Source organism: Alligator mississippiensis, chromosome 1 (assembly GCF_030867095.1).
Source record: "Alligator mississippiensis isolate rAllMis1 chromosome 1, rAllMis1, whole genome shotgun sequence".
Taxonomy (NCBI): Eukaryota; Metazoa; Chordata; order Crocodylia; family Alligatoridae; genus Alligator; species Alligator mississippiensis.
In genome coordinates this window covers 326,016,409-326,041,142 of record NC_081824.1, presented here as the reverse complement: position 1 = coordinate 326,041,142, position 24,734 = coordinate 326,016,409, and the positions used below count along the sequence as shown (strand labels likewise).

General features: G+C 42.4%; 1 protein-coding gene across 3 annotated transcripts in view; it reads left to right on the top strand.

Moving 5' to 3' along the window:
* The first annotated feature begins 1,906 nt into the window (after nt 1–1,906).
* FRMPD4 (FERM and PDZ domain containing 4) overlaps nt 1,907–24,734 on the top strand; it is a 490,887-nt gene continuing 468,059 nt past the window's right edge. Inside the window, exon 1 of one of the 3 annotated variants that reach the window (XM_019495131.2) lies at nt 1,907–2,265. In XM_019495131.2, coding sequence (XP_019350676.1) covers nt 2,225–2,265 — 41 coding nt within the window. In that variant the 5' untranslated portion in view covers nt 1,907–2,224. The remainder of the gene's footprint in view (nt 2,266–24,734) is intronic. The other 2 variants (XM_019495129.2, XM_014607778.3) reach the window with 2 other exon arrangements.

The following is a 24,734-nucleotide window of genomic DNA, read 5'->3' as shown; positions in this document are numbered from 1 at the left end:
AGTTTGAAGCAGGTTCCTAGGGAGTCTCTGTACATCCTGTTCCTTTTTCTGTGCTGTTACCAGTGAAGGTTTGGGATTAAAACACACACACACATCATTTTAATCCCCAACTTTATACCTATTTTATATATATATTTTAATCCCCAATTTTTAATCCCCAACTATACATATGTGCACAAATGTAGGTGCACACACACACATAATCTATGTTTCTGTGTGTGTGTGTGTGTGTGTGTGTGTGTGTAGACAACATTCTTTGGGTAAATCTTTTATTAGACCATATAAAATAGTTGGAAAAATTATTTGCAAGCTTTGAGTAGAAACAGTCAGGCTGAGGAAGCGTCTACAGTCGGTCTGTGCTCATCCTGGATGGAATAGAAAAGAAATCAGAGGCCAGTATTCATGCAAGAAAGCCAGTCAGTGAAAATGTAGATTGAAGTCAGTTGGTGAGAGACAGGTAGGAGACTAGGAGAAGGGGAATGTAGACCTGGTGTGATAAGAATATAGCTGGTAAATAGTAGAGCAGTTACTTGGGGTGTCAAATGTTAGGCAGGTTATAAATCCAATGTCTATATTTAGTCCATAATTTTTTGTATCCAGTAAACTGATGAAGTGAAGTTTGTAGGCTCGTCTGCAAAAGGTGTCTTGTAAATTCCCTTTGAGGATTGTAAATTCCCTGAGAGACTGGAGAGAGTGATTTTCTTGTGAGAAACGTGCCCCCACAGGTAACTGGGTGTTCTTGTCTTCGATAGGTTCTTGGTGTGTGTTCATTCTGGTACGCACTTGTTGTTTGGTTTCTCCGACATATTTTCCATCACGGCATTTGGTGCACTGGATCCACTCATCCAGTGCACCAAATGCCCTGATGGAAAATATGCAGGAGAAATGAAACAACTGTGTACCAGAATGAACGTGCATCAAAAATCTATGAAAGACAAGAACCTTGTCTGCCCATGTCCTTAGGCTGGCATGACTACAACCTATACCCCTGATATATGTAGGTATGTATGTGTGTATGTGTATATACATATATATGCATACATACAAATATATACATATATGCATACACATATATGTCCATGTACATATACAAACAAGGTTATTTGGGTAAATGTGATATCTTTTATTAGACCCACTGAAGAGTTAGAAAATTTGTTCTTTACAGGCTTTTGGGCACAAACACCCTTCTTTAGGCATAGGGAGAGTCTCCTGGTGCTTGTCTACTCACTCTCTCACACATATACACATATACACACAGTGTGCAGCTCTAGGGTCGCCCTTAGCCCTCAGCTGGCTCATTCACAACCCTTCACTTCACCTGTGGGAATGATGATCCTCAACTGTGAGGAATTGCCCACGGTGACATGTATACATTTATACATTTAATAAATACATATGATATACACATATGCATACACATCCTCACACACACACATATATAAATACACATCCACAACCCATCTGCACACATATGCGTATACACTCATCGTTGCACATATGTACACATACACATATATACATCCACACACACATCCACATACGCTCGCCCACACATATGTACACATACACACCCACACATCCACACCCATCTGCGCGTGCACACACCCCCACACACGTACGCACCTCCACACCTATTCATATAGGCACATCCCCACAGCCATCTGTACACACATCCATCCCGATGTAACCCGTGCACACATCCATCTCTCCCCGTCCACATGCCCACACACAACACAGATACACCGATACGTATATAGACGCCCCCCACCCCCGGGCTGTGCGCTGCCCCGGTCCCCGGCGCCGCCTGTTGCGCTCCCCGGGCCGGCGCGCGGCGGCGGCGGCAGCCTGGAGAAGAGGCTGGCCGCGGCGCTGGGGCCCGGGCGGGCAGCAAAGGCCAGGCAGCGGGCGGCGGGTGCCAGCCCCGAGGCGCTCCCGCAGCAGAGGGCCCTTCCCCGGCAGAGGGGGCTGCGGCGGCGCTGCCAGGCGGGCCGGCTCCGCGGCGGGTGCTGCCCGGGCTCGCTCCGCGCCAGAGGCGGGAGCCGCGGACCTGCCGCCGCTCGGGCCGGGCCGGGCCGGGCCGGCCAGGAGCGGCGATGCCGGGCGCCCCGCGCGCCGCTGCCGGAGGAGGAGCAGCCGCCGCGGGCGCCACCTCCCCCCGCCCCGCCGTGGAGCAGCCGCGGCGGCGGGAGTGAGGAGGAAGCGGGGCCGCTCGCCGGCTGCATGGATGGACGTGTTCGGCTTTGTGCGGCTCGCCAAGCTCCCCGGGTAGGCGCCCGGCGGCGGCGGGGGGCTGGAGGGGGCAGCCCCTGGGGAGGGAGGCGGCCCCCGGCTCGGGCTTGGCGCCGGTGGCTCCTCTGGCGGGGCGGGGGTGCGGGGAGCGGGGAACCAGCAGCCTCTGCCTGCCAGCGCGCGTGGAGAGCGGCCAGGCGGGCTCCCGAGGTGCCTTCCAGCCCTCACCCCGTGCGGGGCAGGGCAGGGCAGGGCAGGGCAGGGCAGGGCAGGGCCGGCCCCTTGGCTCCCCGCTAGAGCAGGTGGCGGTGCTGGGGACCAGCCGCCTCTGGTGCTAGCGAGCGTGGAGAGCGGGCCAGGTGAGCGTCGGAGGTCCCTTCCAGCCAGCAACCCCAATGCCGGCCAAGGCCAGCTCCTTTACTCCCCACTAGTGCAGGTGGCGGTGCTGGGGACCAGCCGCCTCTGAGTGTCAGGGAGTGTGGAGAGTGGGCTACGTGGGCTCCTGAGGTCCCTCAGCCCCAGTGGAGGGCAGGGCCAGCCCCTTGGCTCCCCACTAGTGCAGGTGGCAATGCTGGGGGGGGCTGGGAAACCAGCCGCTTCTGTGAGTCAGTGAGCATTGAGAGCAGGCTAGCTGGGCTCCTGAGGTTCCTTCTAGATATCAGACCTAGTGCAGGGCAGGGCCAGCCCCTTTTCTTTCCACTCTGGGGAACCAGCTGCCTGAGTGTCAGGGAGCATGGAGAGGGCTAGATGGGCTCCTGAGGTCCCTTCCAGCCCTCAGCCCCAGTGCCAGGCAGGGCCATCCCCTCTGATCCCCACTAGTGCAGGTGGCACCCTGTGTGTTGGGGGTCCAGGGGAGCTGGGATATCAGCTTAAAAGCCAGCGAGCGTGAAGAGCAGGCTAGGTGGGCTCCTGAGGTCCCTTCCAGACCTCAGGTGCTGGGGTTTCATGAGTGAAGGAAGTCTCAGGTTGGCACACAGGGCTGGGCTCTTTCAGCTGTCCAGAGAAACTGCTCTCTCTCCTCCTGGCACCTGAAGGCTGGGCTTTAGGTGTGGGTGAAAAATGCTGGCAGAGGGTGCAGAGGCCCCATTGCAGGCTACCCTCCTGGGGCTTTGTTACTGGGTAACTGTGGGCAGATTGGCCCCTGATTGTCTGCACATTAACACCTTGAAGTGGTTTAAGCACTCTTTATGTGGCAAAAAGTTATGCCACTCCAGGGCAGGAATCTCCATCCTTGGAGTTTTTAGGACCTGGCTAGACAAAGCCGTGGCTGGGATGATCTAGTTGGGGATGGTTCTGCTGTGAGCAGGGGGTTGGATTAGGTGACCTTCCAACCCTTGTTTTCTGTGCTTCTATGATTGTGTCTGATCTGCACCACCGCGCTCCTTTTCCACTAAGGTGTGGCCACTTCCCCAAGATGTGCTGCCCAAGTTGGAGCCCTCCAGTATCCCAGGTTCTCTCACATCCCACCTAGTAGAGCAGGGAGAGAAGCCTGCCATGGGTCACCAGCTCTCCAGTGGCAACTCACAGCGACAGCTCCCAGTCCTGCCCCTGCTCACCAGGCCCCTAGGGACAAGTTACAGCTGTCCAGGTCAGGGGTAGTCAAAGGTTTCTAGACTAAGGATGTGGCTGCTCCAAACTCCAAGCTAGCACTATCACTGATCAGCATTTGTGCAGCGCACAGTGTAAGGTGTAACAAGGCCCCAAACCAGCTGAATTTCCTCAGTGAAGAGGTTTAAAAATAAGAAGCAATACCATTTTTTTATCTTCCAGTAACACAGGAAATCAGCTTCTTAGTGAGGCAGTAGAAAAGTTCTTTAGCTGCTGGATTTTTCTGCTTTTTTTTTCATGTTGATAATCTTCCTAAAGGATTTAGCTTTCATTACAGTAGCTAGGGGCATTTTGCATTTCCCTGTTTTAGTGGTACAGCAGAGAGATGGCTGGCTTTTGAGCCTTTCTTACTGGAAAGGCATGACATGTGGTAGGGGGGAAGGGGAGAGGCTTGCTACAGAACTACTGTCCATCTCGGATTTTGATACATTGCTTTTCAGAAGGACACTTTTTTCCTCCCAAAACAAATGTTACTGGGGTGGCAGCTGAAAAAAATTCTACAGGTGGGCTGGCCGAAACAGCATCTGCTTTAGTCTCTTCCTCCCATTGCTGTCGGGATTTCAGCTTGTCTGGTGACAATGCTGCTGTAGAACAGCCCCTATGGGCCTGAGCACATGTTTGCTTAATTCTGTTCAGAACAAATTTTGGTGTCATGATGCCTAAACCATGAAGAACTAAGTCTTCTCTGCTCTCATTCCCAGTATTGCTACCTCTGGGGGAGCTGCAGTGGCAGGGAAATAGGGTGGGTAATGCCCTGATGTAGATAAGCCTTTGAAGAGCAGGTCATGTGGCATGATCTTTGTTTTAAGATGTATCAAATTATTTGCTTCCCATGTTTGTTTAGGAACTGTAGTTGAAAAATCCCTTGTGTTTAGGAATTGTTACACTTGAGCTAGAACCGAGTGTAGGGCAGAGAATTTAGGGAGGTTAAGGGGACTACGCTAAGGGTCATTACATTAATGTTAAGAGTTTAGAAGTCAGGTTGCTTTCTGACAACATTTTTTTTTGCCATCTCCTATGTTTAGTTGGCTAACAGCGTTCTTAAAGAAATGGTCTGCTCTGCACAGATGCAGCTACTCGTCATATCTCTTCCAGCAAGCTAAAATTCTTTCTATAACTGAGTAATGGGTTTCAAAATTCATGTCCAGCTTTTATTAGGATACTAAAGGTCACACAGCTGACTCACTCCATTTTGTGGATTGCAGTCTGTTCTATATGGAGTTACTTTTTCATTTCTGATTTTTTGGTTATTAACCTTAACACTTTGCACAGATCCTAATTCAATTTAAATTTGCAGTTTTTCATTTGGCAGCAAAGGAAGGTTTTCACTGAGCAAAGGGAAGGAGGGAATTGGTCGAAAAAGCCTTCCTAAAAGACAACTCACCTGCACAAGGCTATTGAGATGTTGGCCATAACTAACGTTTCTTTGATTTCCTGTAGCTTAAAAATGGCTTGTTACTACTCATTCAGTCTTTCTGTAAACTGTATAAGCTGCATTTGAAGAATTTGTGTTGCAGGTAAATCCTTCTAATTTATCTCTATGGCCGTTGCTTTTGCAAGCAGTTATACAACTTCATAACTTCAGGCATGTACATTATCATATTGAGTAATAGAATATATAATTCTACTAGTCATAGTAAGAATTTAAGATTTAATTGGCTCCATCTGTGTCTTTTGTATATATGTATAGGGACTCTATAGTTAGTTGTAATCTAAGATGGGTTTAGAATTGGACATAAAAGCTAGGCTTTTATAGAAGCAGGTGGCCAGTTGATGTGAATTTTTACATGAGATTATTTTTTCATGACTATTGAATTTTTGACAGAGTTTCTGTCCCCACCTGTGTTTTCCATATCCATGTGGAGTGCTGTCCTACTCCATACAGTTTTTTTTAAATTACCCTCTTGTAGTATTAGCAGCTGCAAACATATTATTAGCAACTTCTGGAACAACCAGTGTTTGGATGAGAGGAAGGAAATAATCTGGTCAATGGATATGTGCAGAAAGACAAAGAGGGTGGAACTAATGTCACGGTATATGATAGCCATGGCAGAGTTATGTGATGGCCTGTGGGTGGAGAATCAAAGGGTGTGCCTTATTAGGGGCTTCATTTTTACATTTCCTTGTTTTTTGTGGATTGTATTTGTTTAATGAAAACAGTGAATGTTTTGTTTACAAAGGTATAAAAAGCTTTGTTTAGAGCCGTATGAAATGAGTGACCGCAACTGAAAGCCAGTGTTCTTCAGAAATGTTGACTCTTCTCTCTTTCCCTTCCCTCCCATGTTTGGAAAGTTACTTTCATACTATTTGTATTAGTTTGGTATAAGCCTCATGCAGTCACTTTCTCAAAGTGTCCACATACGGAGTTATTCTGCAGTAGCATTTTCTTTTTTGATAGAAAAACTGTAAGTAACACACTGACCTTGTCTGCTCTCTGGGATGCTCTGATGTCTGCACTATATGAAGTTTGGGTAAATGGCGATTACTATAAATGGATAGTGGGGACTTCTGATATTGGGACAGTGAATTGGAAAGGTATAGTGAAGTTTACATTGGATATAGTTATATATAGATAGGGGGTGATACAAACATTTTTCTGTCTTGTGGGGTACTTGTAAGTAGAGGAATAGTTTCATTATGGCCCCAAACATGGGCAATATGGTAGTTTTTTGTGGGTGAGGGCTGAGACTGATGTGTGTATGTGAGAGCTAAGGGACAATATGTTTGTCTTTACTGGCCAGAGAGGCGGAACTTCTGGTCCTATGATGGCGACCAGGGCACCCATCAAGGGGCAAGACTACCGTTGCAGCCCTCGGTGTCTCACTAGAACTTGTTAAGTGGCCCTCCAGCCGAAACTAGTGCCCACCCCTGCTTTAGCCTGTAATGGACTGGTGAGATGGTTTGTGAGAATGTGTAAGCTCCCTGCTCAAGGTCTGTGATTCTCACCCAGAGTGCTGTGGCCTTTCTGTTTGCCGGGCTTACAAGGAGATAAGCACTGTAATATATAGACCAGTTTTTTAAATTGGGTGCCACTAAATTCACAAAACTTATGGAGTTCAGTGAGGGGTCTTGAGTTCAAGAAGGTTAAGAACCCCTGAAAATACAGACCAGTTGTTGAACATCTATTTACCAATGGTAAATAGGAAGCTTCCTACGTGAGTGCTGAGATCTGTTTCTGCTTTAATACAAAAACTCAGATTTATAGGAAACAGACATTTATATTTTCACAGTAACCTTCCAGATGTGACCTAGATGTGAATCACTGGAGTGTTATCATTCAGAGTTGCTGACAAATAACTCCAATGACTGTTGCTGCCCATAACTTTGCCAAATGGCAAAAAAGTTAAAGTAATGAAATTACTCTATTGATACTATATATCCTGTGGGCAGTAGTAACAGAAGCAAGATTCAGCTTGGTTTTCTGCAGATATTCCTATTTGAAAATTATGAACACAGGTTGGTTTTGGAGTTAATTACAGGGGAGGGAGAATCATGAACTGGAGGTTGGAGTATAGGGATAAGGTAGGGGAGACGTGTCATTTTGTAGCTGTCACCTGGAGTAGTGGCGGAAGGGAGAATAGTAGCATAACCCTGATTAGGAAAGTGTGAATTAGGCTGGGGGAAGAGGAGAAGGGACCAGAGAAGAGGGGGAGAGAAAGTTTTTGATCTCTTGAAAGAAAAAGAGCCTGCAGGCAGCCTTCAGGGATGATGATGTCATAAATTCTACCACTAACCCTTTTTTCCCCCCGTGGATGCTGTAGTTAACTTGCGCCTCATTTCGTACCAAGGTTTTGTTCATAGATATTGCTGGTTGGGTCTTTAATACTCTTGTCTTTCGTACTTACCTTTGCATAGTTAGAGGCTTGCTAACTACTGGGCCCTGTGTGCAATGCTGGCTCTGAAAAGGTTTTCACTTTTATAAGTTAATGGATTGATCAACAGGTGTAGAAGATAAAATCATACTCCAAGCAGCTGCATTTCCCCCCCTCACGGATCCTGTTCATTAATAGAAATGAAAAACAAAGCAACCCAAGATGATTTTGCTCCCTTTCCCTGGACTTTGTCTTAATGTTTGGCTCCAAGCTTCATGGTTCTGATTCTCATAGCTTTTCTCCCCTCAGGTGTTTCCAGGAGCCCAGCCTAAAACCTCCTGCCTAACTGGTTTAAAGAGTCCTTCGTAGGTCCTTCCTCCGCCTCAGAGATAGGAAGCTATGTGTATGCTGTTTCTTGTAGGACATACGACTGCAAATTGCAGTGCACGTGCTTTTTCCAAGTTTAAAATGGCACGGGGGCCATAAGAGGCACATCCCAAGGGTCAGATGTAGTTTTTTAAGCTGTACAGGTGCAGGGTTGACAATTAAGGTCCTTCTAGGAATACTCAGTGGGTTCACTCATTCAAGCGATGGCTGAACATACTTGGATGCTTAGTTGCCTTCTCTTGAGTTCATGTCAGTGTTTATATAGTTTTTCATGACTTTCCTAGATGTGTTTGTGTGCTTGTGTTTTTTGCTTTCAGTGTAGACTCACAACCTTCGCTGAAACATAAAGATGATTTTATCTGTTTAAGTCAATAAAATATAATTATAGGAACTGCATATTTTCTGCACTGTTTTTATTGTAAGTGCTCTTGCAGAAACTATTTCCTAGCATATGAGTTGTCTCTTATGTTTACAAAAGAATGTGTCAGTAATAAAGGATATAATTATCCTTATGCTCAAGGGGGGTAATTTAAATCTGGAAAGTATTTTATTACACTGATTGATCATTCAAATGTCTATGAATTCATCTCTCCTTTCTTTCTGAGAGGACATGGCATTTTGTTTAATTAAAGATTTGGCTCTATGTATGAATATAGAAGTTTTATCTTATGTTTTATTACCTGTTATATGGTGTAACTATATTTTACAATCTATGTCTTATATCATATAGACATGCTTATAGTGACAATGCTATTATTACTGTTGTAAGTAATAATAAATGTCTAGACTGATAAAAGCTGTTAAATGGTTTTCTGGTATTATAGGCTGTCATAAACTTGTGGAATGATCAATAAATCAAGATATAATTTTCCAGCAAATAATATTAATTGAAAACTGCCCTAATACTATTTTCTTAGTGATTCAGTTTTAGAAGATTCGCGAGTAAGTTAGGATCCAAACCTTACTGTTTTTGCTGAGGACCGAGAGAAGTAAAATTAGTAAAAAAAAAATCTTGTCTAAAATCTCACAACTTGATGATAGTCATTTATGGTACTTACTAGCAATTATTAAAGGATCCAGACTAATTCTGAAAACTGAATACTCTGTCTTTAGATCAAATACCACCTATGCAGGATCACATTACATTTAATATGTGATTAGCCATTTAAGCACATCATAAGTAGTTACTGAGTCTTACATTAATGCAATTAATGGTGTGATAAAACAAGGAATAAGCCATAAAGTTATTCCACAAAAATGTATAATCACTTATGGATGGTTCCTACTGTACCTGCTTTGGGGAGATCATCAGAGTCGAGGGCTCTGATGAGCCACCAAGGTTGAGAGCTACAATTAGCCCCTGACTCTGCTGGGAGCAGAGGCTGGTTAGGGCTCCCAGTCTTATGCTAACTGTGATGTTCTGGTGAGGATTTCTGTCTCTCTTCAAATGCAATTTTTGTCCTTTATTTTTGTTGTTTTATTTGTTGCCTCATCCTGAAATAATGAATGTACAGTCAACGTTCTTTGATCTGCTGGGGATGTGGGGGACTGGGGTTGCTTTTCTGACTTTGACAATTTTTTCAAATAGGTGGTGGAGTTTATCACAATTTATCACAATTTTGATTGATATGAAATGAGAGTTGAAATAAAGTGTAAGCTAACAACTTCCTTGCTTCATCTTCTAAGTTCATCTTGATGTGTTAACATTACAAACACGTGCATATAATCAGATGGGTAAAAGAGAAGAATAAAGTCTTAGGCCCTGATTGTATAGACACCGTCAAGCAAAAAGTTAAAGTGAGTCTACTTATGTGGATGAGCTTGCAGGATTGGGGACATATCTACTGTTTTGGCACTTTGTGAAACAGTCCCATTTTGGTAAGAAATTCTAGCTTGATTCTTGTTGTAGAGGGGATCTGTCTTAAAAATATCAGTTTGTAAGTACGGGAAATTTGATAGTTGTGAATAACTACAAGAAGTATATTCTGAAACAACTGTCAGCGATTTGGGAGCTGTCACTTATTTTTAGAGTTTATGATTGGGGAATTTTTGTTACAGGGTTTTCTGTTGCATACAAAATTTTACAGGTTGCATCAAATTAAGAGTAAAAAAAGGTTAATGTAGACTAATTATTCCATGGACTTAAGAAACTAAGTAAAATCCAGGTACAAGTCTCTTGCAAATTAGAAAATTTCATGCTTAAGTCCCACTTAAATTAGTAGGACATGCTTCATATGCTTAAGTGTTTTTGTGTATAGAAATGGGTTTAGGTATATCCTGAAATGCTTTTCTGAGTCAGGCAGGGCCTATTCTTAAAGTAGAAATCTCTACTTTTCTGTAATTGGAAAGATAAAATGCTCTTTTATAAATTGTTAATTGCATACAGAGATAATCATGGAAGTTTGTTATAATCTAGTGTGTGACAAAAGTATTGGAGATAAAGGGTGCTGAAAATTAAAAATATGTAAAGAGCTGTAATGAACCTAGCAGAGAGCAACTTGGTGTGGGAGACATAAGAGTCCAGACAATATTTAATTGTTCTTCAGTATCTAGTGCCTTAAAAGAGAGGCAATCAATGTTAGATGACCTAGGTGTTTCCATAACTGAGTTGAAAACTGGACTAAGAAAGATATGGTTCATTCTTTCAGGTATGAAGTACATTTATGATAAAATATTGTCATTTGCAACCTGAGTGCAAGTCATTCCATTTTCATGTTTCGTAGCAAAGTTATAAAAAAAGACCACCAATTCTTTAGAGTATATAGAAACAACAATGAGTTTTGGATATATAGCACACGGTGTTCAGAAGAACAGGATGATATTTTTCAGAATTGGAGCAGGAAGGGGACAAGATGAGGTTTTCATAAGAATACAGAAGAAGGAAAGGTGGGATGGTACCTGCAGTGTGTTTGACTATATGTTAAAATCAGGTGTTGGCAATGAATTCTTTTTAGATCTCTTCCATCTCTTTGAGGAATTATTTTTTAGTTCTGCATAAAAAGATGTGAAATTTCTGTGAATAAGACTCATGGGACTTTTTTTGAATATATTAAGAATATATTCTTTTTCAAGGAAGCTCAAGATATGGAAAATTAATACCAAATATAGTGTATAAAACTATAATAGTAATTTTTAATGGGAAAAATTCAAGTGCTGGCCAAGAGAGTATGACTTGCCAGTAATTGGAAAATAGTGATTTCTGCACCTTATTTTTTTTTATGTTGTTTATTCATCCCGGCTGAAATTCTCTCTATTTCCTTCATGTTAAACCATCTCCTAAAGTTGAGAAACATCTGATAGTGCAGGGGCGGGCAATTATTTTGGATGGAGGGCTACTTACACAGTTTTGGAAGGCTGTCAAGGGCTGCATGGGTAGCCCCACCCCTTGACAGGTGCCCCACCCCCTGGTCACCATCTTGGGACCAACGTCCCAATGTCTTGGGACCAATGTCCCAGGGCCAGCACTGGTGGGGCCCAGAGCGGGGCACAGGCCAGCAGGGGTCTGTGGAGCCGGGCTGGGCTGCTCTAGCAGGGAGGGGGGCGCTGGCTCGGCTCCATAGAGTCCCTACTAGCTGGGACCCCATGCTCCTGCCACCCTGCTCTGGGTCCCACCGGCACTGGCCCTGGGACACCGGTGTGGGCCCTGTGCTCCACTGGCCCCCCAGTCCCACGGTACAGGTGGGGGGCAGCGCACAGCCCCAAACCCCCACTTGTTAACAGGGAAGAAGCTGGTGCTGAGCATGGGAAAAAGTGGCCCCTCACCTGCCCCATGGCCGGCGCCCCACATTGCAGGTGCTCACAGACCACGCAGGGCAGTCCAGAGCAGGCACAGGCAGCTCCAGGTAGGCTGTGAGTGGCTGCAGCACGGGGTGCTGGTCATGGGGCAGGTGAGGGGCCACTTTTCCCTGCGCTCAGCACTAGCTTGTAACCCACCCCACTGCCAGCCTAGGGTTACAAGGTGCTGCTGAGTGCAGGGGGTGGGAGAAAGCAGCCCGTCCCTGCCCCATGCCCGGTGCCCCACGCTGCAGCCACTCGCAGCCTGCCTGGGGCTGCCTGTGCCTGCTCCAGACAGACCCACGTGGGCTGCGAGCTCCTGCAGCTTGGGGTGCCAGGCATGGGGCGGGCGAGGGGCCTCTTTTCTCTGTACAGGGAAGGAGCCCAGGGAAAAGCTGACCATGGGGGGGAAGTGGCCCCTCCCCTGCCCCATGCCTGGTGCCCCACGCTGCAGGTGCTCGCACCCCCCATGGGGCTGTCTGGAGTGGGCACAGGTAGCCTCACCTGAGCTGCGAGAAGCTGCAGTGTGGAGCACCGGATGTGGGCAGGGAAGGGCCGCTTCCTCCCCCCCCCATGCTCCTTTCTTGCTCTGGGTCCCTCCCACTTTACCTGAGTTTCCCGTGCTGGGGCAGCCATGTGCTCCCAGCCCAGAAACCAGTGGCTGGGGCTTCTGGCTGGAGGTCAGGGCTGGGAGGGCTCCGCTGTTGTTGGAGCCTGCTGGGCTTCCCCTGGGTCCTACTCCCCTTCATTCCTGTCATTTTTGACAGGAACCAAGGGCAGAGAAATATTAATTTTCTACATTTTTATGGGCCCCGTGGGCTGGATAGAATGGCCTCCCATGGACCATATTTTGCCCACCCCTGTGATAGTGTATTCTCTACCAGTATAGATCAAGATCTTGTGTCCATTTTTTGAACAATTTAGATTTTCATTGCATAGAAGATCTGTAAATCTTTTTCATTTGCATATTAACAAGTTACACAATAAAGCTAGAAAGCTTTGCTAGTCTTGTTTATGGATTTTGTAATTTCACTGTTTTATTCTGTCTGGTTTTTAATCTGTAATTGCATTAGTTTGAACTTGGCAGTTCTGGCATTTGTAGAAGGCAAAATATCCATTGCTCTATGGCAGTCAGCTCTGACAGAAGTGTGAGCAATTGTACCCAACAATGTTGATGAAAGTAGGCATATGTTAAGAAAATTGACATCCATTTATTTCCATTTGTTATGTTATATTCCATATTTGTGTGAAATCACACTCTGGAGATCTGAATGACCATTATGAAAATGGTCCATATCTAATAAAGTCACTAAACCAAATTTTATTCTCATTTCCCCTGTTCTTGAATGACTTCATTGACTTCAACCTGCTCTAAGCAGAGCCATCTAATTTTTTGTTTGGAGTCTAATGGTAACTGACTTCTGTGTATTACTTTCCTTTTCCCATAGATTCTTGTTGAACAGGCTGGAATAGTGGAAGGCATTTTGAGATATCAAGGTTAGGGACAGAGATGACACACAAACTGGTGTAAGTGATTGGAAACTGGTTCAGATCTGTAATGCAACAGAAGTAAACTGCTTTAAGAATGGCTGAGACCAGTTTAAGATAAATCTTAATGGAGGCAGCATCAGATTTCACTGACTTAGGTTAAATTGGTTTATTGAAATTCTGTCCCAGATCCCTTCCAGATTCCAAGTTATTTCACAGTCCTCCTGTATCCCAGGATGCTTTGCACTTCCCACATGACCCTCCCCTCCACCTTGCAGGGTGGGTGGGCTAGCTTTGGCCCAAGCTGTCTGCTTCTGGCCTGGGCCACTGGCATTCACTTTTGATTTCAGGAATCAGAAGTGAATGTCTGTTCACTTATTGGTTCAATTTACACAGCGTAGACTAACCTGTGAATATCGAATCAATTTAGCTTTAGGCATTTTGATTGTCTGTTCTTAGCCCATCTTCTCGTGTCTCTACACTATATTTGACCATTTTGTATTTTTGTTACACATGCTTTTGCTCGTTGTACATGTGCCTTTAAGCAGTGGGCATTGCAGCCGGTGTTGCATAGACTGAGGCTTTGTGCCACAGTCACGGGTGGGCTATATGATTGGTTCAATTCACTTCTTCAATTGGTTCAATTCACTTCGTTAGTTCCTTGTCCAACTTAGGTGCATAGGCTCTTGAGTCTTTGCTACCTTTGCCACGGGTCATAATTGCCTAGTGGTAAAAACTCAGTCGCTGGATGTCCATATTTTTCACTGTCAGGTATTTTCTTCCTCTCATTCCACATCTGTAGTTTCTTCTCCCTGGGTGTGGAATCAAGGGGTTGGGTGCTGGTGAGGAAGGTCCTGAGTTATTTCAGATGTTTGTGTGCTATGGATAGTTGTACAGCAGGTGTGTCTCTCACTCACATCTTCCGTTTGTCTTGATCATTCTATCCCGCTGGCCACTGCTCTTCTGATGCCAGGCAGAGTGATGCCATCCAGCAGGTACACCGTGTTTTGGCTGGTAGGCTTCAAAAATCCTGTGATGCATCAGCAGCTGTCATTCAGGATGGGGTCAAGGAACTTAGCATGTACAGATCTCTCCCATACAGGGCATGCATACTCAGCAGAGAAGCTGAGAGCCAGAGCAGTGGTTCTGATGGTTGAGGGTCTAGCTCACCATCTTGAGTTGGTGAGCTTATATAAAATGTTTTCACAATTGCTCACCTTTGCTTTGGCGTCATGATGTATTCTTTGTATGAGAGGGTATAATTGAGGGTGACTCCAAGGTAACCTGGATTTGGATAGTGGGGTCCCCAGACCATGCAATGTTGAGTTAGAGGTTGGTTGGTCTCATGGTTTTTCAAATGGAAGGCACATAATTGTGTTTTTGTTTGGTTGGCACATAATTGGTTTTTAGTGTAGCATGAGTTTGGGTGAACTAGTGCCTCACTTAGGGATTTTTCGATGTGATAAAAGCCAGTGTTTTGGGCTGTTATGCACAGGTTGTCTGCAGAGATGAAAATGTTGTTTCCAAATCGATTGGTTGGTCATTCGTATAAATGTTACATAACAGTGGTGTGAGTATGCTTCCTTGGGAGACGCCATTAATCTATTGCCTCCATCTGCTTTGCTTCCCATCCTGTTTGACAAAAAAGTCTGTTTTCGAGCAGGGTTTATATCAACTCTATAAGGTATAGAGCTTGTGTCATTCTCAGGGTCTTGTGGAGAAGTCATTGGTGGTTAACTGTATTATAGGTGGCTGTTAGGTTGACAGATACAGCTCTGGGGATTTGGCCTCTTTCAAAACCATCCTCAGTTGAGTTAGATTGAGCATGTGGCTTACTGTTGATTTTTACAGGTTAAAAGCTGTCCTGTTCAGAATTAGGTGTTTGTCCATGTATGGTACAAGCTGCTTCAATATCAGTCATTCATACCATTTATATGTGTGGTATAGCAGAGAGATAGGTCTGAAGCTCTTTCCATTGAGCAACTTAGCACATGAGGAACATCCTTTATCTTTCAAATGAGACTTGTTAGCTCTGGAATTAACCTGGTGAGAATGTTTATGATGGTCTTATACAAAGAATGAGTAAGGGTCTATTGTGAACTCTTCTTACAAGGGGTTCTTCAACCTTGTGTAAAAAGAGCACGCAATGAATGTGCAAGAGCCAAGAGCAAATTTGTGGATAGAACTGTTTCAAAAAAGTGCTCAGGTAGATAATTATGGTGCCATCAGGGAGGTACTGGGGACTTTTATTCTCTAGGCGCATGTGCACATGTCTGTCTGTGTGAAAAAAAAAATCCCATCTTGTTTTTAATTAGAGAGGAGAAGTGAAAGCAGAACTGCTGAGTTCTTTCTGTTCTTTCCTGAAGAGAAACCTGCCATGCCTCCTACAACATCTGTGACTGGCTCTTTTCCCTAGGAGGTGGGGAAGTGGCACAGGCAGTCAGCTGAGGGATTTCTTCTCACCAGGACTGAAATTTGTAAGAGGTTGGAGCATCATCATGACCCTACCAAAAACAAACAAACAAAAAACCCCCAAACCTGATGATTCAGTTGACAGCATGCTCTTATGGACCTGTCTATGCCAAGAAAATGTATGTTGCAGTGTGATGCATTGTGTTATGTAAAATCCTAGGGTAGAAAGCTATCAAGTTGTATCTTGATATAGCTGGTTGAGGGAAATGTTCAACTTGACTAGCTAAAGTCAATGGAGAACCCTTGGGTTGAGCCAAGATTCACCCTTTCAGGTAGGATAGGTTAAAATTTTCCATTGACACTTTTTTTTTTTTGGCACAAAATTGGGTTGATGCTAAAAATCTTTTACAAAGTGTCTGCTTTCCTCACTTGTTTTTCCAAAATGTGTGTAAGAAAGTTTTGTCATCTTTTTCTAGGGAATTTATTATTATTGTTATTATTATTATGTACAATTTTTCCTTGCAAGAGAAATCCATTCTTTGACTTGTTCTGCTGTTTATGACTCCATGTGATGGCTGTTACTTTTGTCTATTATGTTTAAAGCGCACCTTTTCCCCTAGCATTGGCATGCTTTAAGGAGGGCAAGTCTAACAAGGTGAAGTCAGGAAAGGCAAGTTAGCAAAAGTGACATTCAACATGAGTTGATTTGTTTTGGACAAACTGAAATAATTGTTTAGGAATAACTGATTTTCTGAAAAGATTAGCCTGGATTGTTAACTAGATCAGTATCTAGGTGAGTTTCTGGCTTGCAAAGCTGGTTGAATAAACTGGTCAGAAGCTGCTGTAATCTGTGCAATCTCTATTTAAAAAAGGTAATGTTCAGAATCAGTATAATTTGTTCTTTTTGTTCTAAGTCATATTCTTTTGTTTCTAGATTTTCCCCAGAACTCTTTCTTTTTCTACCACGTGTCTAGAAATCTGTGGCAATAAATACGTTTCTCGTATCTTCCATGTGCTGGTGTATCTAGTATTCCCTCCCACTGTTGCTCCAGTTCCATATTCTCTGGGAAAATTTATTTTCTGCTTAGTATAAAATCCTGGAGTATAAAAAAGGATCTCCTCTTCTCACACTTCTGTAAGGGCCTAGGGAGCAGGAGGATTGAGAATGTGATCAAAGGATTATAGTATATTGCTTATACAATATGAAGTTTTCAATGGTGGGGAGAAAGATCAAGCCTAGAATCCCATTATTTTTAGTTTAATAATATGAACCAAATGTTCTAACTGTGTCATTAACCTAAAGAGCATGCATTTGTTCATAACAATAAACTTATGGCTATGTACTTTGTCATGAATATGACCTCCAAGTTCAGGAAGCCTTTTAAATGAGATAATGGGTTTCTTTCAATGCTATCAATTTCTGAACTGGAAAAGGCCAATTTTTTGGATATTATTATAGAGTGGTTATACTTGTCATGTTTATAAGCATCTGAAACTACAGAAAATAATTGGATACTATTAATGGCTTGTTTTCTTACATGATGGTTTCCAAGCTGGAAATGGTTGTTTTATGGCTGCATTAATTAACAAGATTTTTTAAATCTGTGCTTGAACAATGTGGCTATCTTATCACTAAACCAATCAAATATTTTTTTTAAATCCTAACAAGAATCTAGACTCATGGTTTTCTAGGCACTGCTTTTATTTTACCTATTTTCTGTAGTGCATGGGGAATATGCAAAGTTCAGTAACCCTTTACCAAAAGTTGGGCTGCTACTTCTCTGGCCGCAGATTTTCTTCTCCTCCCTCCTAGCCTTGATTGTCACCAGTGGCAATCAGCAAGTGGTGATGAGAAAGGCTGGGGCTGCAGTAAGGGGGGCTGCATTAACTCCCCTGTTTGCTGGCCATGCAGATACTTCCCCCCAATAGCAGTAATATCTCCCATTGGAGGAGAGGGTGTGAGACTGATGCAGGAGACTGGGGCAAGGGGCAGACATTCAAAAAGCCGGAGCCTGAATTGATTCAATCTTTCCAGGTTAGTCTAACCTGGCTAGGCTAAATCAGTTTTGTAACCAGACGGACATCCCAGAAATGCAGGCACATGCCTGCAGTGGCTCAGGCTAGAAGCCAGGGGGTGCTAGAGCTGCCTTCCCTTCTATTGCACAGGGCTGAGCTGAGGAGAGCATGGCCAGGCCCCGGGGGCAAGACTCTGTGATTAGGGAGGGGTGCCCTGCTTGATAACAGAGCTTTTATCAGTTCTGTTATCAGCATTTAACATCCCATCGGAAAACAAAGCCTCTTTCATTACAAGCTCTTTTTAAACAACTTTTTCCAAAGGAAAATGCATACCAGCCCCTGACTTCTTTACTATTCATTCTATCCAGGAAGAGCACACATCAACTGCAGATGCTTCCTCAGCCTGATGAAGAGTTTTTAAACCCAAAAGCTTGCTAAGAAATGTTTTTCCAACTGTTTAGTTGGTCTAATAAAAGATATCAGATTTACCCAAAGAACCTTGTCTGCCTTTTGCAAAGGAAGGAATGCAGGGATGTTACCATCTGAACTGTTGATTACTTCCAAAAAGTGGACACTGTCCTATCTGCCTTACACAGCATTAGCTAGCATATCACATATTGGCTACAGTCTGTGCTGTGGGAGAGAGGAGGAAGGGATCTCTGATTAAGCAGCCAGTGGGGGATGGGGAAGCCTGGCAAACCCTGCTGTGCCTGCAAGTCTGTGCTAGATCTCCAGCCAGGGAGCAGAGGGGCTAACCCTGCTGTAGAGCAGAGAGCCCTGTCCAGCCCAGAGAGCATGCTGGGATGCTGGGGGTGTCTGGTTTATTTTAAACCAGAAAGGGGTCTGGGACAGACATTATGTAAACCATTTTGAGCCAGATCAGTTAAGTCTGATACTACATTCAACCAGGTTTATCTCAAGTGAGTTCAGCCATTCTCAGACTGGTTTACGTGCACTGATCATCTGTTCTATTACAGGTTTAAACCAGTGTCTGATCACTTAAACAGGTTTATGTGCAATGTGTGTTCCTAGCCCCGGGGTGCCTCTGTTTTGGCTGCCATGGGCCAGGTGCAATCTCTTTGTGGGGAGCACCAGCCTGTGGGCTGTAAATTGCTGAACCCTGTTCTACATTGTCTGATGATGCACAGTAGAAAAGTTGGTGGGTTTATTAGTTTTGGTTTTTTTTGATTTGTTAATATCACCCACACTTATTTGCTTATATTTTTCAATCAGTTAGCACATTTTGCAAATATTGGGGAAAGATTTTAAATAGGCTGGTCTTTGAATTGGTCTGCGAAATGCTTTTCTCTTTCTGCTTTTTCTTATCTAGTTATATAAACACATGAAGATTTGTCAGGTGATACAATTAAGTATGAAGTGAAAAATATACTGAGTGGCTAGATGCTTATTGAATTGTAAAGTTTCCTGTGTACAGTTTTGGAGAAGACAACTCTATAAACAGTAATTGTGGGACATAACTCACTGGGAGCAAATGCATTTTGCCACTTACTAAGTGCTTGGCACAAAGACGCAAAAGGTCAGAGTCTGATATCAATACTCTACTTATAACTGATGCTAAGTATGACATACATTTAGTTGTTAAAGACAAACCACTTTCTCAAAGCAATGATTAAAGTGTACCACATCTTTCTGGTAACTTTCTGGTCCATGCAGGCATTAATATATATAGAATTTTGATAACAAAGCTATGCTAAAATAGCAATGGTGGGGCAACATTGGCATGGAGACTTGCAAGTATGGAAATACAGTTAAGAATTGTAGATACTAAAAATTCAGGAGCAAAGTGCTTACTATATTAGATTAAAGCACCCTTTCATTAGGTTTGGATTTCCTGCCTCTGCTGGAGTCATTACTTCAGAGAAAATGTATAGGCTTAACAGTATAATGTTGTAGAAGGGAAAAGGAGAAGAAAGTTTCTTCCCCCCTCTTTCAGACAAAGTTTATGTCTTGAAGCAAGAGACTTTACCACACCTACCTGAAGACAGATAAGCACAAACATAGTTATTAATGGTAAACTTCTTGGCTGGTAACACTTGAGCTCTACCTCATGACCTCTAATAGTGGCAAATTGAAGAAGTTGTCGTCTATATATTGTGGGAAATGCTTCCTTTTTGTTTGCTTTAAATTCAACAGACATTAATGTCTGAGACCATCCCTGGTTCTCACATTACATTAGTTCCCAGAAACTGAACTGTTGTTTGCATGGAGTGTTGAAATGTTTCTTACACGTGTCTAGATAAAACAGTGCTAGGTAAGTCGCTTATTAAAATGCCTCATTGACACAACCGTTAGTATTCTAATAAAGACCCAGTACCTGCCTTAACTGGCTGTGTATTAGCTTCAGACTTGTGGAGTTGATCTTATTATATTTGTATTGCATGTAGTCCAGATCTGCATACATTTACCAAATTATATCGGTAATTACCGAACATTTTTCTCCCGGATATTCTTTTCACCCCAATGTAAATATATATTATTTTCTTTTCCTCTTATTTTTTTCCCCCTGTATAGATTGCTACTTTACATTTTCTTCCATTCTGCTCCCTTTATCTGCTCTGTATGCCTGATGAAGGGTGTTTGTGCCCAAAAGCTTGCTAAGAACTTTTTTCCGACTATTTTAGTTGGTCTAATAAAATATATCACATCTACGCAAATAACTTTGCCTCCCTATGTCCTTAGACCAACACAGCTACAACCAACAGCCCTTTTATTAGTTTCTTTACTCAGGCAGCTTGATTGTGCTAAATCCTGTTTCAATAAGGCTGTGTAACTGGGACAATTTGTGAGTTAAGATTGCTTGGCAGTACTGGTGATTGATTTTGTTTTTGTTTTGGTTTAACCTGCTTGCATAGCCCTGGGAGATGGGCAGCCTCCACTCTCAACATCCTAGAAAGGAAGACAGGCTCTTTATACACAATGAAACATATTTCATGGGATGGGTTGTCTACTAGTATGTAAATTAATATTAGTTTTGCTTTGCAGTTTATGAAAAAAGATTAGACATTTGGTTCTCTTTTTTTTCTATTTGCAGTAATTTTTATGTCAGAAAGGGAGTGGGTGTGAGTGTGGGATAGGAACTTGAGTTTGTCATTGGTTCTGCCGTATTACTAGGCATGGAGTGCTCTGTAGGCAGCATGGTCCAGGAAATGACTAGAAGAAGCATCTTGTTCCCAGAGAATTGGTTGGTCCAATAAAACATATCACCAAAAAATAAATAAATCCAAAACTAAAAAAAACCAACCGCACAGAACCCCGCCTCCCCCCCCCCCGACTTATTTGTGGGGCATAGTAATGCTTAATTGTTATTGGTTAGATACTGTTTTGAGATCCTTGAATGAAGGAAGTTATGAAAATGCAGAGTAAGTATTGTGCATTCTGATGACCTTCAATGAAATTGCAAATAAGTAAAATAGCTGCTGCTTATGTCAGAACCTTGAAGAGATTTATTCTGTTTAGTCTCCCTTGTCTTTTTGTGAACCGAGATGATCCAAATTTAATAGAAAATGATTTTGTGAGTGTGTAGCTTTCTCCTTCTGTTCCAAGCAAATTCTGCATACACTTTATATGGGCAAAACCATCCCTTTATTTTGAGTTCTTTATTAACTATGTAAATCCCAGTAATTTTTTTTCTAACACTTAACTGTTTCCGTCATTTTACTTGGAGAATAGAGCCCTTTGCCTAGTCAGCTACAACCACCTCTCTATTGCCAAAGCAGGATTAGCGAGATGCCTTTGACACAGATAAGTAGACATTAGTCAACAGCTTTATGCAAGCTTCAAACACCTACTCATAGGTAGGTTGAACAGAAGAACTCAGTCACATGGATTAGGCCTGCTCTCCAGTGTTGGTGGAATGACAGTTCCAGGGCTGGCAGCTTTCTCAGTTGGGAATATAAAATTTGCATTACATGTGCAGATGACATGATCTACTTTCCAAGCTGACAAGCTCAGACTCTGACAGCTGATTTGAATCATTTGCTGAATAAGCTGCATTGACAAAGACAACTTGATTAAATATATACACATACAATCACACACCCTTTAAAATAAATGAATCTTCACTGAATAAATGGAACATGTCATCTCTGAAGGGTGATTATTGTGCTTTTTTTCTCTTGAGTAAGATCTTCATAATTCATACCTACTGTGTCAAAAATAATGGCTCTTTTACAATAGGAGTAAACATAATAAATAACTTTCCTTGGAGGGTACACCATACAGTTTGGTACACATTGACCACTGAAGACTTGTTCAGTTGGCAAACTTTAGGAATTATGAAACAGATGGTCACACAACAATACCAGTACCCAATCACTTGATGGAAAATTCATTTCTGTAGCTATAAATAACAGACTTCATTTTTGGACGTGTCCAGTTTTACTGGACAAGAGTCTGATTTCTGATACCTGGGACACAGTTTTTAAATGTAGCTAGGAATTTTGAGTGTTTCAATTTTTGGATGCTGTGCTTTGAGACCTAATAAAGACGCTTGATTACCCTTCTCCCCCTAGAAATGGCTGAACAACTGTCATTTGACAATTGGACCTATTTATAGAGTCTCATATCAATCACTAACAATTATGTTTAATCATTAGACACCTTTGAAAATCATGCTGTACAATACAAATGGCTTTTTGCCCTTATTCATTATTCTGAATAACTACTACTGATGTTTAAACAGAGTTCCCACACAAGTGTTTGAAAACGCACTGATATTTTTTTCTGTTTTGTTTATATCTTCGGTATTTAAACAAAATTGCTTCACTGTCCCATGCATCATATAGTGATTCTGATTGATTGCAGTGACACTCAGTGGTGACAGAAAAGCTGATCACCTGCAGCTTGCCCAGCTTGTTTCTGAAAGCAGCCAAGAATCTGTTCCATTGGATGGGAACTGCATAAACATTATCAATAGGCCTTTCTTTAATCATGCCATCCTCAAAGGCCAGAAAAGCTTGAGGAACACTTTGTCTGGAACATTTAGTGTATATCTGCCAGTAATTTGGAAGGAGTAATTTCTACTACTCATACATATTTCTATGTTATAAATTAACTGTAACCACCTTAGGACAGACTTGGGTGTCATTGTGAACAGCTAATGGAAAGGAGTATACAAAATAACTGCCGCCCCACATGCCCGCAGAATATTGTGTTGTGTAAGTCATGGGATAAGCCCCACACCCTAAAAATATTGTATTGTCATTATGTTACGTAAGGGGTACACTTTTGCCTGAAACCACAAGTTCAGTTGTAGTTATTCTTTTTAATAAGAGAAATACAAGGAACAGAAGGGACCACGCAAATAATTAAAGAGTTGGGGAAATGCTTCTGTAGAATGTGACTTTGAAAGTTTGGGACTGATCATTTCAGGGAGAAGAGGAATAAGAGGGGACTGGATTTCAATGTAAATGTCTCCCATGGTCTTCTGGTTCTTGCTGCCATATATTTGCATTTTCATAGACCTTCATTTTGCATATTGGCCTCTTTTCCATACAGTAGAACACAAAACAACAGGAGACTCTCCCTATGCCTGATGAAGGGAGGGAAGAAAGCTTTATACCAGACAGCTTGTAAAGAACATTTTTTCACTCTTTAGTTGGTCTAATAAAGATATCACATTTACCCAAAGAACCTTGTCCGCCAAGAGGAGTAAAATAACTCTTACCTTTCTTCTTATACAGAATGTAAGAAATTCAACAACATTGAAATACAATGTACTTAAATTGCTTCCTTCTCTGCCTTTTTACTTTATCTAACCTTTGGAACTTGTTGCCATGTGATATTATTAAGACTTGCTTCTTGGTGAAAGTCAAATAAGAATAGTCATTATTTTAATACTCAGATAGTAAAAAAGAATGTAAATGTTATGCTTTGGGACACAAGCTAACCATTAACTGATGGGAAATGGATAGAAACTTTCTCTGGAAAGATTATTCCATCTATTGCAGCAATGGAGGCCAACTTTTTGGCGTGCCACAAACTAGCTTCACACTTTAAAAGTGCCACTCTGATTCTTTTCCTCTGACCAATTTGCTGCTCTGCTTTCTGTTCCCTACTCTGTGCTCCCTGGCCAATTTCATTTTCTGGTTTCTACTTCCTGCCCTGTGCCCCTGTCTGATCTCCAGCAATCCTGGTTTTCTCCGATTAAAAAAAATCCCCCATTTTCGGGTTAAAAAAGTAACCCAAAATCCACATTTTTTCATGATTCAAATGAAATGCCACTACTACATACATACATACATACATACATACATACATATATATATATATATATATATAGCGGTGTTTCATTTTGATCATGGAAAAAATGTGGATTTGGGGTTACTTTTTTAACCCAAAAATTGGGGATTTTTTTTTTAATCCAAGAAAACCAGGATCTCTGCTGATTTCCTGCTCTGCCTTCTGCTTCCTGTCCCATCTGCTGGTATGCTGCCTGTCCTTTCTCTGATCTGTCACCTGCCACACGCACAGGCTGCAGATGGCACTCATATTATAGGACTTCAACTGATTGGTTAGAGTGTGTGTGTGTGTGACAGATGGGTTGTAGTGAAAAGTCTTGAAGATATATATTTTTGTTAATTATTTTATTCCATAATATTTATTTTTCATTACATGATTACTCAATGCAAAGAGCTTCTAAATCACACAGCTGTTACACTTTGTTTGGGGAAGTATTTTTAATTACATTTTCTGGATCCTGCATGGCATAATATTTTTTTCTTTTATTTAATAAAAATTATAATTTACAAAGTTTTTGGAGTGGTGAAGATTAACATTGAAGTGTAAAATACTCTCTTATCCATGTGAAGTGAACAAATGCCTCAGTGTCTTGAGACTCTGAGACTGGTGCTGTCAGGTTGCATATTTGCATATTGCTTCATTTAAAAAAAAAAAAAGTTAGATTTCTGTAAGATTTTTCTTCTTATAATTCAAATTTGTTTGGTATGTTGTGGGCTGCAAGAAATTTTATATCATATGAGATATTAA